General features: G+C 42.7%; 1 protein-coding gene and 2 long non-coding RNA genes across 7 annotated transcripts in view; 1 reads left to right on the top strand and 2 right to left on the bottom strand.

Moving 5' to 3' along the window:
- TANGO6 (transport and golgi organization 6 homolog) overlaps positions 1-11,337 on the bottom strand; it is a 180,804-nt gene that overhangs the window by 30,158 nt on the left and 139,309 nt on the right. The window contains exons 16-17 of one of the 3 annotated variants that reach the window (XM_082436039.1): positions 10,194-10,345; positions 36-149 (exon numbers count right to left, since the gene is read on the bottom strand). In XM_082436039.1, the coding sequence (XP_082292165.1) occupies positions 36-149; positions 10,194-10,345 (266 nt within the window). Of the gene's footprint in view, positions 1-35; positions 150-10,193; positions 10,346-11,337 lie in introns of those variants that run through there. The other 2 variants (XM_082436041.1, XM_082436040.1) reach the window with 2 other exon arrangements.
- Positions 1-11,337, top strand: part of LOC309648052 — a 147,196-nt gene that overhangs the window by 29,405 nt on the left and 106,454 nt on the right. The window lies entirely within an intron of this gene.
- LOC309648056 lies at positions 9,074-10,185 on the bottom strand. The gene is made up of 2 exons (XR_014256450.1): positions 9,781-10,185; positions 9,074-9,724 (listed from the first exon to the last, which is right to left on the bottom strand). It is a non-coding gene; the product is annotated as an uncharacterized lncRNA (long non-coding RNA).

Genomic DNA, 11,337 nt, shown 5'->3' with positions numbered 1-11,337 from the left:
GTAGGGAATTTGCAAACGGTAAGAGACTGACGTACCTCAGTAGCTTTCTGGCTGAGTCCCCGAAGCAGCAGCACAATCACATGGACAGCAGCCCTGCGCACCTCAGCTTCATGGTCTGTTTTAGCCACAGCAATCAGACAAGCTGTTACCTAGGAGGGTGAGGGAAGAAGAAGTCAATAAAAATCAGGATTGCACAATTACCTAAAACCTTTCAACTGTGTTCCATATTCTACACATTCATCACAAACAATTTGGCTTAGAGAGGGGTGGGATGCTTCCTCATTCTCCATGAAGAGGGAGAGATATAGTGGTAGAGATCTTGATTTAGTCTGGCTTTTCTGGAAAGGGGCAAAATCTGGTTTGGAATTCAGGAGGGAGACTAGGGAGTGGGAAGGAATACAGGTATATAATAAAGGTATGGTCAAAGGTGAATATTTCCTCAAAAGTGGGAAGAACTGTTACTTGCCCCACTCTGGGGACATCAAATTGAAGGAAGAAAAAATGGTCTGAAACACAGTGGCTTCTAGGGACGGAGGACCATGGAGATTTAGCTAAGTAGGCTTCAGAGTTCAAGGTCTGGCATGAATATCAACGTGCCAAGTGATGAAAGTTTCAGCCCAGGGATAGAGAAATACATAAATATTCAAACTGATCTTCCTCTAGCGTGTCCAGACGTCCCGGTCCTACAATTCTAGTGTACACCCACGTGAGTTACCAGGGGCCAATTGCTGAGACTCCCTGCCTGGGCTTCTTCATTTGTGGAATGGGTCTTTCAGGGCTCGTTTACTTTAGAAGACAGCTCTATAACAGAAAGGACTTAGAAATTACTTGCAAAACATGGTAATGTTTACTTGCACATATATAGCTGATAATTATATGTCATAAAATGAGAAAATTTCTATATCCTGTACCAGCCATCCTTCCCCCACCCTGCTCCGGGTAGGCACAAAAATATTCTAAAACCTCCATAAAGAGATACCATTAGAAAACAACAACAACAAACAGCAACAAACCTTTCTAAGGCATATGTGCAAGAATGAAAAGGAAAAAACAAAAATTTTGAAAGTGTGACCAATGACAGCAAAAATCTGAAGGTAAGTCTACATTCTTCAATTGGTCTCTCACATACTTTGTTATGTGATTTACTGTGTGAGTGTATATCTTGGCCAACTGTGGAAGGCTTTCTAACCATGATAAGAAAATAGCCAGATTGTGTGCTTGGGAACATGTATAAATACATATTATGTTTAAAGAATGGTTTTTTCAAAGGTTTAAAAAAAGAATACAGGCACAAATGAGGAAATAGGCTTGTGCAGAAATTTTAACTATGCAGGTTGTATTTTTCACAGCTTTCAAACAGTTGGGCATAGTTCAAAGTGTCTAATTAATCAGTGATGGCAAAGGGATTAGAAGAAGTAGCTTGTTCTTAAATATAATTGCATCTGTGATGCACTGGCATTTAATCAAGTTGTACATCTATTAGACAAACTTGACGCTTACAAGTGAAGGGAAATCCCAGAAAAGCTCAACTCTTTGGGGGCTGTTTTTCAGTAAGACCCAGCAAACTGCTTCTGCTTTTGACCTGGAACCCTGACTCGAGGTCATCAGTGGCTTCCATGCCTCTGGCATTAACAGTAGAAGCAATTCAGTCCTAGGAGGAGCCTCTTGGGTGACCTCCAAACAGGCAACAATTTAATAGGTACCTCCACTTGCAGGCTTAGTATTTAAGAGGTAAGAGCTGAAATCAGAGAAACAAGTTAGAGCTAGGTCTGAGTCCTTCCTGACACATAAAAGTTTAGCTTATTCAGTCTGATAACTAAAGTATGAAAGCCAGCCCAGGGCCATGTAATGCTCAGACTCCCCCAAGCCTTTTGCCTGCTTCCCTCTAGGTTTAGTTTTGGGCCCGTGTTTCCACATTTGGCGGGCAAAAGGTTCCGAGCCTGGAATCCCACCGGTGCCCAGCTTTGCCACCTCTGTTCTGCCTCACTATGCTGGTGGGCCATGCTTCTGCCTCAGGGCTCAGTGTAGCACCAGCTGTGACTGTCGGGCATTTACTCCACAATCAGGAGAGGCAGAAGCATCCTGGCTGGAAAAGGGCCTCCCCTGCAAGGCCAGTCCTTGAATCCCAGGGCCACCCTGCAGGTGTGACTGAGAGGAGCTGGTTGTTACAAGCCTTACTGAGATCAGCTGGAATGACCTCCTGCTCCCAGTGATTTATGCACCAGATTGTACCACGTCCACCTGCAATCAGCCATCCAGGACAATCAAGAAGAAGCCTGTGAACAGAAGAGTTCCTGGACCTTCCTCAACACCTCTGTCACAGGATCAAATCCCATGAAAGGAATAATGTTCGGTTGTGCAAAATGTTTTTAAAGCATCAGAATTTTAATATGGTCTTGCAGATATCATTGAGAGATAAGAAGAGCCTTCTGTTCAGGTCAAGCTCCCGCAACCAACTCGTAACGTTGCTCTCCTACGAGACAGTGGGGTAGACTCCTCGTCAAACACCAGAAGCGGGGAGGTCGCATGGCCGCTCTCTTCTAACTGTCCAGTCTGAACAAGTCGCCCCCATGGCCAGTCTCTCTCACCTCCAAGCCCAAGGACATACTCAACACTGCCTTCCACCCCCGCCTAAAAGCTTTGGCGGATAGCTAGATGATGTAAGGTCTTTACTAATGTATGAATTGGAAGTCTTCCCAAAGGGCAGAAACCCATTCCATGGGATCTTCATGTTACCTGCCCTAAGGGTCAATGTACCTATTCTAGTAAACCAAACTATGGAAGGATTTTTTTTTATTGGCTAAATTATATAAATCATATCCATTTCTGAAAGCCATGCAGAGACAAAAATGACGACTGCTTTGGAAACACTAAAGGTCAGTTTAAGAAATTTGACACTTGATAGGAGCCAACAGAAATACAGAAAACATCACTCCCCAAACAGCTGGCATGCACCAAGCATAATCAGAAATATAAATAAAGATAAAACAAATGGCAAGAGTACCAAAAACCAACTTTGGAAAATTCCAGAAGAGAGGTAGCAGAATTGAGGTATCAAGAAAGCATGATTTCAACTTTCCAGCTGCACCTTCATCCCTTTCCCTAAAATTTCCTGCTAAAATTCAGTCAGTCTGCTAACTTGTTCAAAACTAGACCATCTGTCCTTCTATTTTGTAAACTAAGAAACTTTACCAGCAAAGGCAAGGTGGCCTCTAATTCCCACAAGCTTTGCTTTACCTGACGTGGGGGACTTCCCTGGCGGTCTAGTGGTTAGGACTTTGCCTTCCAACGCAGGGGGTGAGGGTTCGATCCCCGGTCTGGTAGCTAGGATCCCACATGCCTCAGGGCCAAAAAACCAAAACATAAAATGAAGCAATATTGTAACAAATTCTATAAAGACTTAAAAAAAAAACCTGACGTGGAACAGAACCATGGTGCCTCCGTTCGCTTCCTTGAGGTTTCCCAGGACATCTACCCGAGCCCTCATCTCAGTGCATGAGGCCTGCCACTTAGGAAACTGCACTGATTGTGGCAAATCTGGTAATCAATTCAGATCATTTAGTGGATCAGAGGTGATAGCTCTGCATCAGACCCCAAAGCTCGGGTTCGTGGAATTCTGGGCACTACCTTACAAGTGGCTTGCTCCTGCACTTGTCACCTGGGGCGTATCTTATTTGCTGTACCGGGGATGGGCCTCTCGCTGTGGTTTGCTTAAATCATATTTACTTTTCATGGAGAACGATAAAGATGAAAGAGCCTATCAAGATTTGGTTTTAAGCAATACAGTTCTTGACAAGAACAAGGAGAAATCGGAGAACAATAATAATGCTCTCCAAACAGGTTAAATCTTGACATCAACAGAGAGGAAAAACCTGAATTCCTAGTACAGAGACTGTGGAAGGGTTGGTCCTATCCCTTACGTTCCTTCCCTACCAGCAAGCACTGTCATGGCACAGACAGGGCCCAAGTCTGGACCACCCATCAGGGAGGACAGGTTTCTTCAGATGCCCAAGAACCACAGCTATGACCCCCAGATCAGATCACATCAGAAGAGCCTATGGTGGTTGGTTTGTTCAATTTTACATCAAAACAAGTTACACTTCCCCTCTTTCTCTGCCTGGCTAACACTTGATCAATGTGACTTTCTTGCTGTCAGGTAAACCCTGACAGTTTACCTGAGGGTCCCAGCTCCGTGTTCCCTCAGCACCTTGGGCTTGTCCTAGGAGATCACTCTAGTCCACTGTTTATTTATTCCTCTGTGTTTCACACTCTACTGAGATTTCCTTGGGGGAAGAGATTGGGCCCTTTGTCTGTGTCCTCTAACATACCTGGCACATGACAAACACTCACGAAGAAGAATTCCTTCAGTTTGCAGCCAAAGACAAGTTTCCCCAGAGTTAAAGCTCCTTTTCCACCAGTACACACTGAGGCCAAGCATTTCTGAGACTACAAGAGACTTCAAGAGTTTTCATGAGACACTGAAAGAACTGTCGTAGAAGAAGACACAATGATCTTTCAAAATAAGTTAGATCATTTCATTCCTCTGCTTTGGCTTCCCATCTCACTCACAGTAAAAGCCAAAGCCCAGAATGCTTTCTCCCCATGGATCTGCCTGGATCAGCTCCTGCTCCCTTCATGGCTCTGCTTAAGTCACTCATCAGTGAAGCTTTTCCTGTTCATCCAAGTTCACATACAATAGCAAACTCCCTCCATGTCCCTTGCCTTACTAGAGTCATCTCCTTAGCACTTACTCCATCTGACACAGTATGTATTTGTTTACACACTTGCTTGTTAGTTACCTAACTCTCCTCTCTAGAATGTCAGCTGCACAAGGACAGGAACTTCACTGTGTTCAGAGCCGGATCCCCCCCATCTAGCATAAGGCTTGGTTGCAGTCTCATAACTGGCACAGAGTAAGTGCTCAGTAAGTATTTGTCAAATGAAAAACAAATGAATGAAGAATTACTTAAAAGCCAGGCCAAATCTCCCACTTTTTCAATGAGAATGGACAAGAGTGGTCTGACTACAGGAGGACTCAATGGCTGAAATACTAAGACTGTCAGGTGTCCAATCATGTTCAAACTTGCAGTCCACCCAAGGCAGCTGGTTTGGCACTGATGACATGGCAAGTGTGGGATGCTACATAAGAAGGAACATCTAAAAAGAAGAGACAGAAATTATGTGGGATGGAAACACCTGGTTTTTCAAATCAGTGGGAATATACTGTCTTCTGAAGTTTCACTGCCAAAAGCAAGTGCTATTAAAACAGAGCTACATGACCCTTCCTGTCAGTAGCTTTTCTCACATGGCAACTCCCTTCTTTTTCAAGGGCACAAAAGTAATCTTATAAACGAATTGAAACATTTATTGAGAGACAATATAGAGGAGTGGTTAAGAGCACAGATACAGGAACCAACTGCCTGCATTCAAATCCCAACTTTGCCACTTCCAATCAGCATGAACTTGGCAACTGATTTAATTTCTCTGTGCCTCAGTTTCCTCTTTGAGGATTGGATCAGCTGACTTACGTAAGGCACTAAGAAGAGTGTTAAGTGCTTGCTATGATTACTATTTTTTTTGGCCACACCACGCAGCATGTGGGATCTTAGTTCCCTGACTAGGGATCGAACCCATGCCCCCTGCAGGGGAAGCACGGAGTGGACTGCTAGGGAAGTCCCAATTACTATTTTTAAAACATGTAGGAACTAGTCTTCCCAAGTAAGCCTTATCTTCCTCTTCCTTCAATATTAATCAGTAAACACTTACTGAGTACCTACTCTATGCCAAATGCTGTGTTCGGCGCTAGGCGGTATACAAAGGTAAATAAAGACTGGTTCTGTCCTTGTTGTGCTCACAATTATTAATGATAATAAACACTCCTGGGATTGACGTTACAGAGTGTCCAGGTCTCTAGAAGTGGGGCAGGGTCACTGGACAAGGGGTTTGCCTGACAGGTGCCCCCAGGGCAGCAGCTCCTCACATTCAATTCTAAGGTTGAAACAAAAGGAAGGATTCTCTCTTTGTGTTAGCACCCATGGTAAGCAAACAGTCTACTACCTATTCATACTTCATTTCTGAGGGCTTAATAAGCAACGCTCAATTCTCACCGTGAGCCAGAAGGCTGTAAAGCTAACAAGGCCCTTCATCATGTAGCCTCTGCCTGCTCTCTTGTTTCAGACCTGCTACCAGCTAACCGCTCGCCCCACCCCTTCACTCTAACCTTTTGGATCTTCCTATAGTTCTTCAAACATGTCAGGCTGTCCCACACCACAGTGCCTTTGCACAAGCTGCTCCCTCTGCTGAAATGCTCGCCTCTGCTTTTTTGGGCTACCTAATTTCTACCTGTTCTCCAGATTCAGCTCTAAGAGTCTCTTCCTCCAGCACGTCTTTGACAACACCCAAACTTGACTGAGGGGCTCCTAACATGTGCTCCCACAGCGCCCAGCACAATTAACTGGACTGTAGCTGTAATCATTGCCGTTTGTATCTCCCACAGGTTACCCACGCCCAGGAAACAAGGGAGTATCTTTCGGGTTTTGTATTCCTGGCCTGTAACAAAGGGGCCTGGAACACTGCAGGTGTTCGGTAAATGTACGACTGAGGACATTTGAAGGACACTGGTTACCCCTGTTCTCATCTCCTTGCTGTCCATCCTCATCACTGTCATCATCAGCTCCCTTCAAATGACCAAAATGCTCCTTAAAGAAAAATCTTAATACAGAAAAGTAAAATTTCTTCACTCAAAAATCACCTTCTCAGTGGGGCTTACCTTGACTACCCCATTTAGACTGCAACCTCCCCTCCACCTAATGCTATAAATCCTGGTCACCCTTACTTGCTCTACTTTTTCTTATTTTCCACAGAACTTATCATTGTCTACCATGCTATATATTTTACTATGTGTATCACTTACTGTCTGTCTCCTCTCCCTAGAACGTAAGCTCCATGCAGGTGGGAATCACTGTCCATTTTGAAGAATGATATGTTGTAGGTGTCCAGAGTGCTGCTTGGCATATAGTAGGCTCTCAGTAACAATTGTTGAATAAATCACTATATTACTCATACACATTATCCCTACATCCTTGTAACAATCTTGCATTATAGATATTTTAATCCCATTTTCTAAGTCAGGAAACCAAGCCCAGAGTCTAGGTCATCTGACCAAGTGAATACAGGTAAGTGGGTGGTGGGATAGGGCCTCATTTATTCCCATCCCCAAGTGTGCTTGGAAATTTGGTTCTCTTTCAACAGGTCAAGTGGTCTCCAGAAAGATGATACTTCTTAAATGTTACCAAACCTGCTTTAGCTCAATCTTTCTAATTAACCAAACCAAGAAATTTTTCCAACACTTTCAGCAGGAAATCATATGCTACCAGCGTGCAAGAGTTTCCTTAAGAGAGAGAAAGGAAAGAAGATCTAGGAACTCAAAAAGAAATACGGTCTCAGTTTTTGGTTCAGAGAAGATCATGATGTCAGGCGTAGTTTGAGTTCACTGGCTTTAGAAAATGTATGAGATACTGTCAAATCTGAGCTGATTCACTTGGAGATCTGGGGGAAATTTTTATTCAGCTCATGGCCATGTTTAAAAAAACTGGGGGGGGGGGGCTTCCCTGGTGGCGCAGTGGTTGAGAATCTGCCTGCCAATGCAGGGGACGCGGGTTTGAGCACTGGCCTGGGAAGATCCCACATGCTGCGGAGCAACTCGGCCCGTGAGCCACAATTACTGAGCCTGCGCGTCTGGAGTCTGTGCTCCGCAACGAGAGGCTGCGATAGTGAGAGGCCCGCGCACCGCGATGAAGAGTGGCCCCCGCTTGCCACAACTAGAGAGAGCCCTCACACAGAAACGAAGACCCAACACAGCCATACATAAAAAAAAAAAGAATGTAAGCAGACAAGAATCTCATTAAAATATTAAAAAAAACAAAAAACAAAAACTGGGGGATGCTTACGCAACTTTGTGAATACACTAAAAACCACTGAATTATACCCTTTAAGTGGGTGAATTGTATAGTATGCGAATTCTATCTCTGTTATTAAGAATAATAATATTTGGGTTTGGTTCAGATCATGGTCCATGAGTTTGTTTCAGTTCATGGTTTATGGTTCACTTTGGGTTGAGTCATGTGAACAGATCAAATAAACAGAGAAAAAAAATGTGGGAACCATTTCAAAATATGACCCAGATTATTTATAACAGACTGAAATCTTTAGCTGCTATAACCAAATAGACCTGCAAAGTCCTTAAGTGTTACAAGTTAATACACTAAAGAATAAGAGATTTGCAAAGTGCCATCCAAAACAAATAAAAATCAGGCGCCCAATGGTTCATGTATATTAGAGCACTGAAAGGTTTTAAGTTGGTAGTAATCATTGTTTCTAAGTTATTAAAAACAGATACAGAAAGTTGGGCATATGGCTGTGTCCCTCAAGTTAGAGTTAAAGGAGAGGAGGACTTCCCTGGTGGCGCAGTAGTTAAGAATCCGCCTGCCAGTGCAGGGGACACAGGTTTGAGCCCTGGTCCGGGAAGATCCCACATGCCGCGGAGCAACTAAGCTCGTGTGCCACAATTACTGTGCCCGGGCTCCAGAGCCCGCGAGCCACAACTACTGAAGCCTGCATGCCTAGAGCCTGAGCTCCACAACAAGAGAAGCCACCACAATGAGAAGCCCGCGCACCGCAACGAAGAGTAGCCCCCGCTGGCCACAACTAGAGAAAGCCTGCACGCAGCAACGAAGACCCAACGCAGCCAAAAATAAATAAATAAATAAATAATTTTTTTTTTTTTAAAAAGAGGAAACAACTGATGTATAACTTTGCTAAAAGTCCTAAGTTGAAAATTAACGATGAGTAGCCTTTATAATCAATTAAACAAAGCATATAAAGCTCAGGAGTCAGGCAATACCATAAATTCAAGCATATGTATACATCCATGAGCATGTTTCTCTGCTGTTGATAAGACACAATCACCAAACACTGAAGAAAATTCCTTTTCAGTAAATACTTCTTAAGATTTGATGTTCAACATGGTCAGCCCTAGGATACCAAATAATGTGAAAGAAGCCAGTATTACAAAGTTACTAAGTTTTTGTTCTTGTAAACTTATGTGCTCTATATGAAAAATCTAGTCTCTCATAAATAATAAGGTAATATAAACTGTATTTTATTTACATATTTATAATTTATAAGCCATCTTCTTCCTTAAAGATTTAAGATGGTGAAGCCCACTGAGTAAAAAGACACCTGGCAACATATTAACTAGTCTTCTTTTGCCCATCATCATCTTTAAATAGCAGAGTGTCTAGTACATAGTATGTACTTGAGACATATGTTCATATATTGATGACTAAGTAAACACAAGGGCAAAGATAAAATTTAAGAGGCTAAAGAAAGATATTCATAGAGGACAACAGTGCAATGTACCTTTCACTAAATCTTTTTTTTTTTTAATTTTTATTTATTTATTTATTTATTTATTTATTTATTTTTGGCTGTGTTGGGTCTTCGTTTCTGTGCGAGGGCTTTCTCTAGTTGCAGCGAGTGGGGGCCACTCTTCATCGTGGTGCGTGGGCCTCTCACTGTCGCGGCCTCTCTTGTCACTAAATCTTAAACTCTGAAACCAGTTTAAACCTTAAACTCTAAACACTGGAGACGTGTCCAGTGCCAACATCTTGTATGGCTATTATTTTGGCTGCTCATTTATCCTTTACCTACTATGTACCAGGCACTGGGTATAAGGCAGTGAACAAAACATGGAACTTAATTACTCTTTTCTGGTAAGACCCCATCTCCCTGAATACAAGGCACCTCCAACCGAAGAGGGCCAATTAGATTATGTATTTGCCTGAGAGTTTTCTGTAAACAGAGATGAGACTCACAGATGGCCCAGAAAACTAGGGTAAACTTCTGTTTGCACTTCCTCAAAGCTTCTTCAATTCTGTTATGTTTCCTTGGAATCTTTATAATAAATCCCCTTTTATGGCTTAAAGTAGGTTAAGATGACTTCCTGTCACTTGCAATTAAAAAATTCCTACTAAATCAACTTTCAATATATATATGAGACTAGCGATGCTGAGGTAGGTTAAATGACTTACCGGATCTAGAAAAAGAACACAGGTCTCCTAACTCCCAGTGCTGAGCTATATCATAGGTTCAAGTAAAAACAAGCTTTAGAGAAAGGAATCAACATGCAGTACCTCGTGAACCACAGAGCCCAGCATGAAGTCCAGCCTCTGGCACAGTTCTCCAAGGTTGGATAAGCTGCTGGCCCTGTGAGCACTATCTGGATCTCTTGCTCCCCTCAGGAAGGTGTGGATCAAAGGTTCTCGGTACTTTGAGACCATGTCCCCTGTAGAAAAAGGGAAGAAATCAAAATACTTCCAAACAAACTTTCAATTTCTTAAAGAAGGAATAACATATCACCATGGCACACTGTATGGTGTTTTATACTTTTCAAAGTACTTGCATAACCATTAAAAATCATGCTCTGGAAGAATAATGTTAGGGAAAATATTCATGATGAATTATTTTGTGAAAAAGCAAGTAGAATCCCAATTATAATCTAAAAACCTACATGTGGAAATAAAATAGTTGAAGACTTTAAAATTTATATATATATAAAAGAGAAAAATGTACATATCATAAGTGCATAGCTTAATAAACTTTCACAAACTCAATACAACTGTCACAGTCACACAAACAGCAAGTATGGTCCTAGGCTAGAGCCTGGTCATTAGCCCAGTACTCTTCCTACACTATCACCCTACCTACTCAAGCAAATTGAGTGAAAGACAATCAAGGCATTTTGGGTCCTTGTCAAAGAGAGATCTATGATTCTTCTCTCATTTGGCAGATCTTTACTGAGAGTCCTACTATATGCTAAGCACGGCTCCTGATGCTTGGGATATACTGGTGAACAAAAGAAGCAAAGAGTCTTGCCCTCTTGGAGTTTCCACTGTAGTGTAAATTACACAGTATGTTAGAAGGTAATAAATGCCATGGGCGGGGGGCAGGAGGAGGAAAGCAGGGTGAAAAAAAAAAAAAAGGAGTAATGAAGATGGTGGCAGACTTCAGTTTTTAAAAAGATGGTCAGGGTTGGCTTCACTGAGATGGTTGAGACATTTAATCAAAGGCTAGAAGGTGAGGCTGTCGCCCATGTGGACATCTGGGGGAGGAGCACAGCAGGAAGAGGGAACAGCTAGTGTAAAAAAAAAGCTTGTGGGGGAGCATGCCTGTGGAGGAACATCAAGAAAGCCCAAGAGGAGGCTAGAGGGGTGATGGCAGGGGTGGGTGCTGGTGCAGAGCTTGTAAGCCTTTGTAGGCCTCTGTAAGGACTTGGGC

Source organism: Balaenoptera physalus (assembly GCF_965194825.1).
Source record: "Balaenoptera physalus genome assembly, chromosome: 19".
Taxonomy (NCBI): Eukaryota; Metazoa; Chordata; class Mammalia; order Artiodactyla; family Balaenopteridae; genus Balaenoptera; species Balaenoptera physalus.
This window is presented reverse-complemented; position numbering and strand designations above follow the sequence as displayed.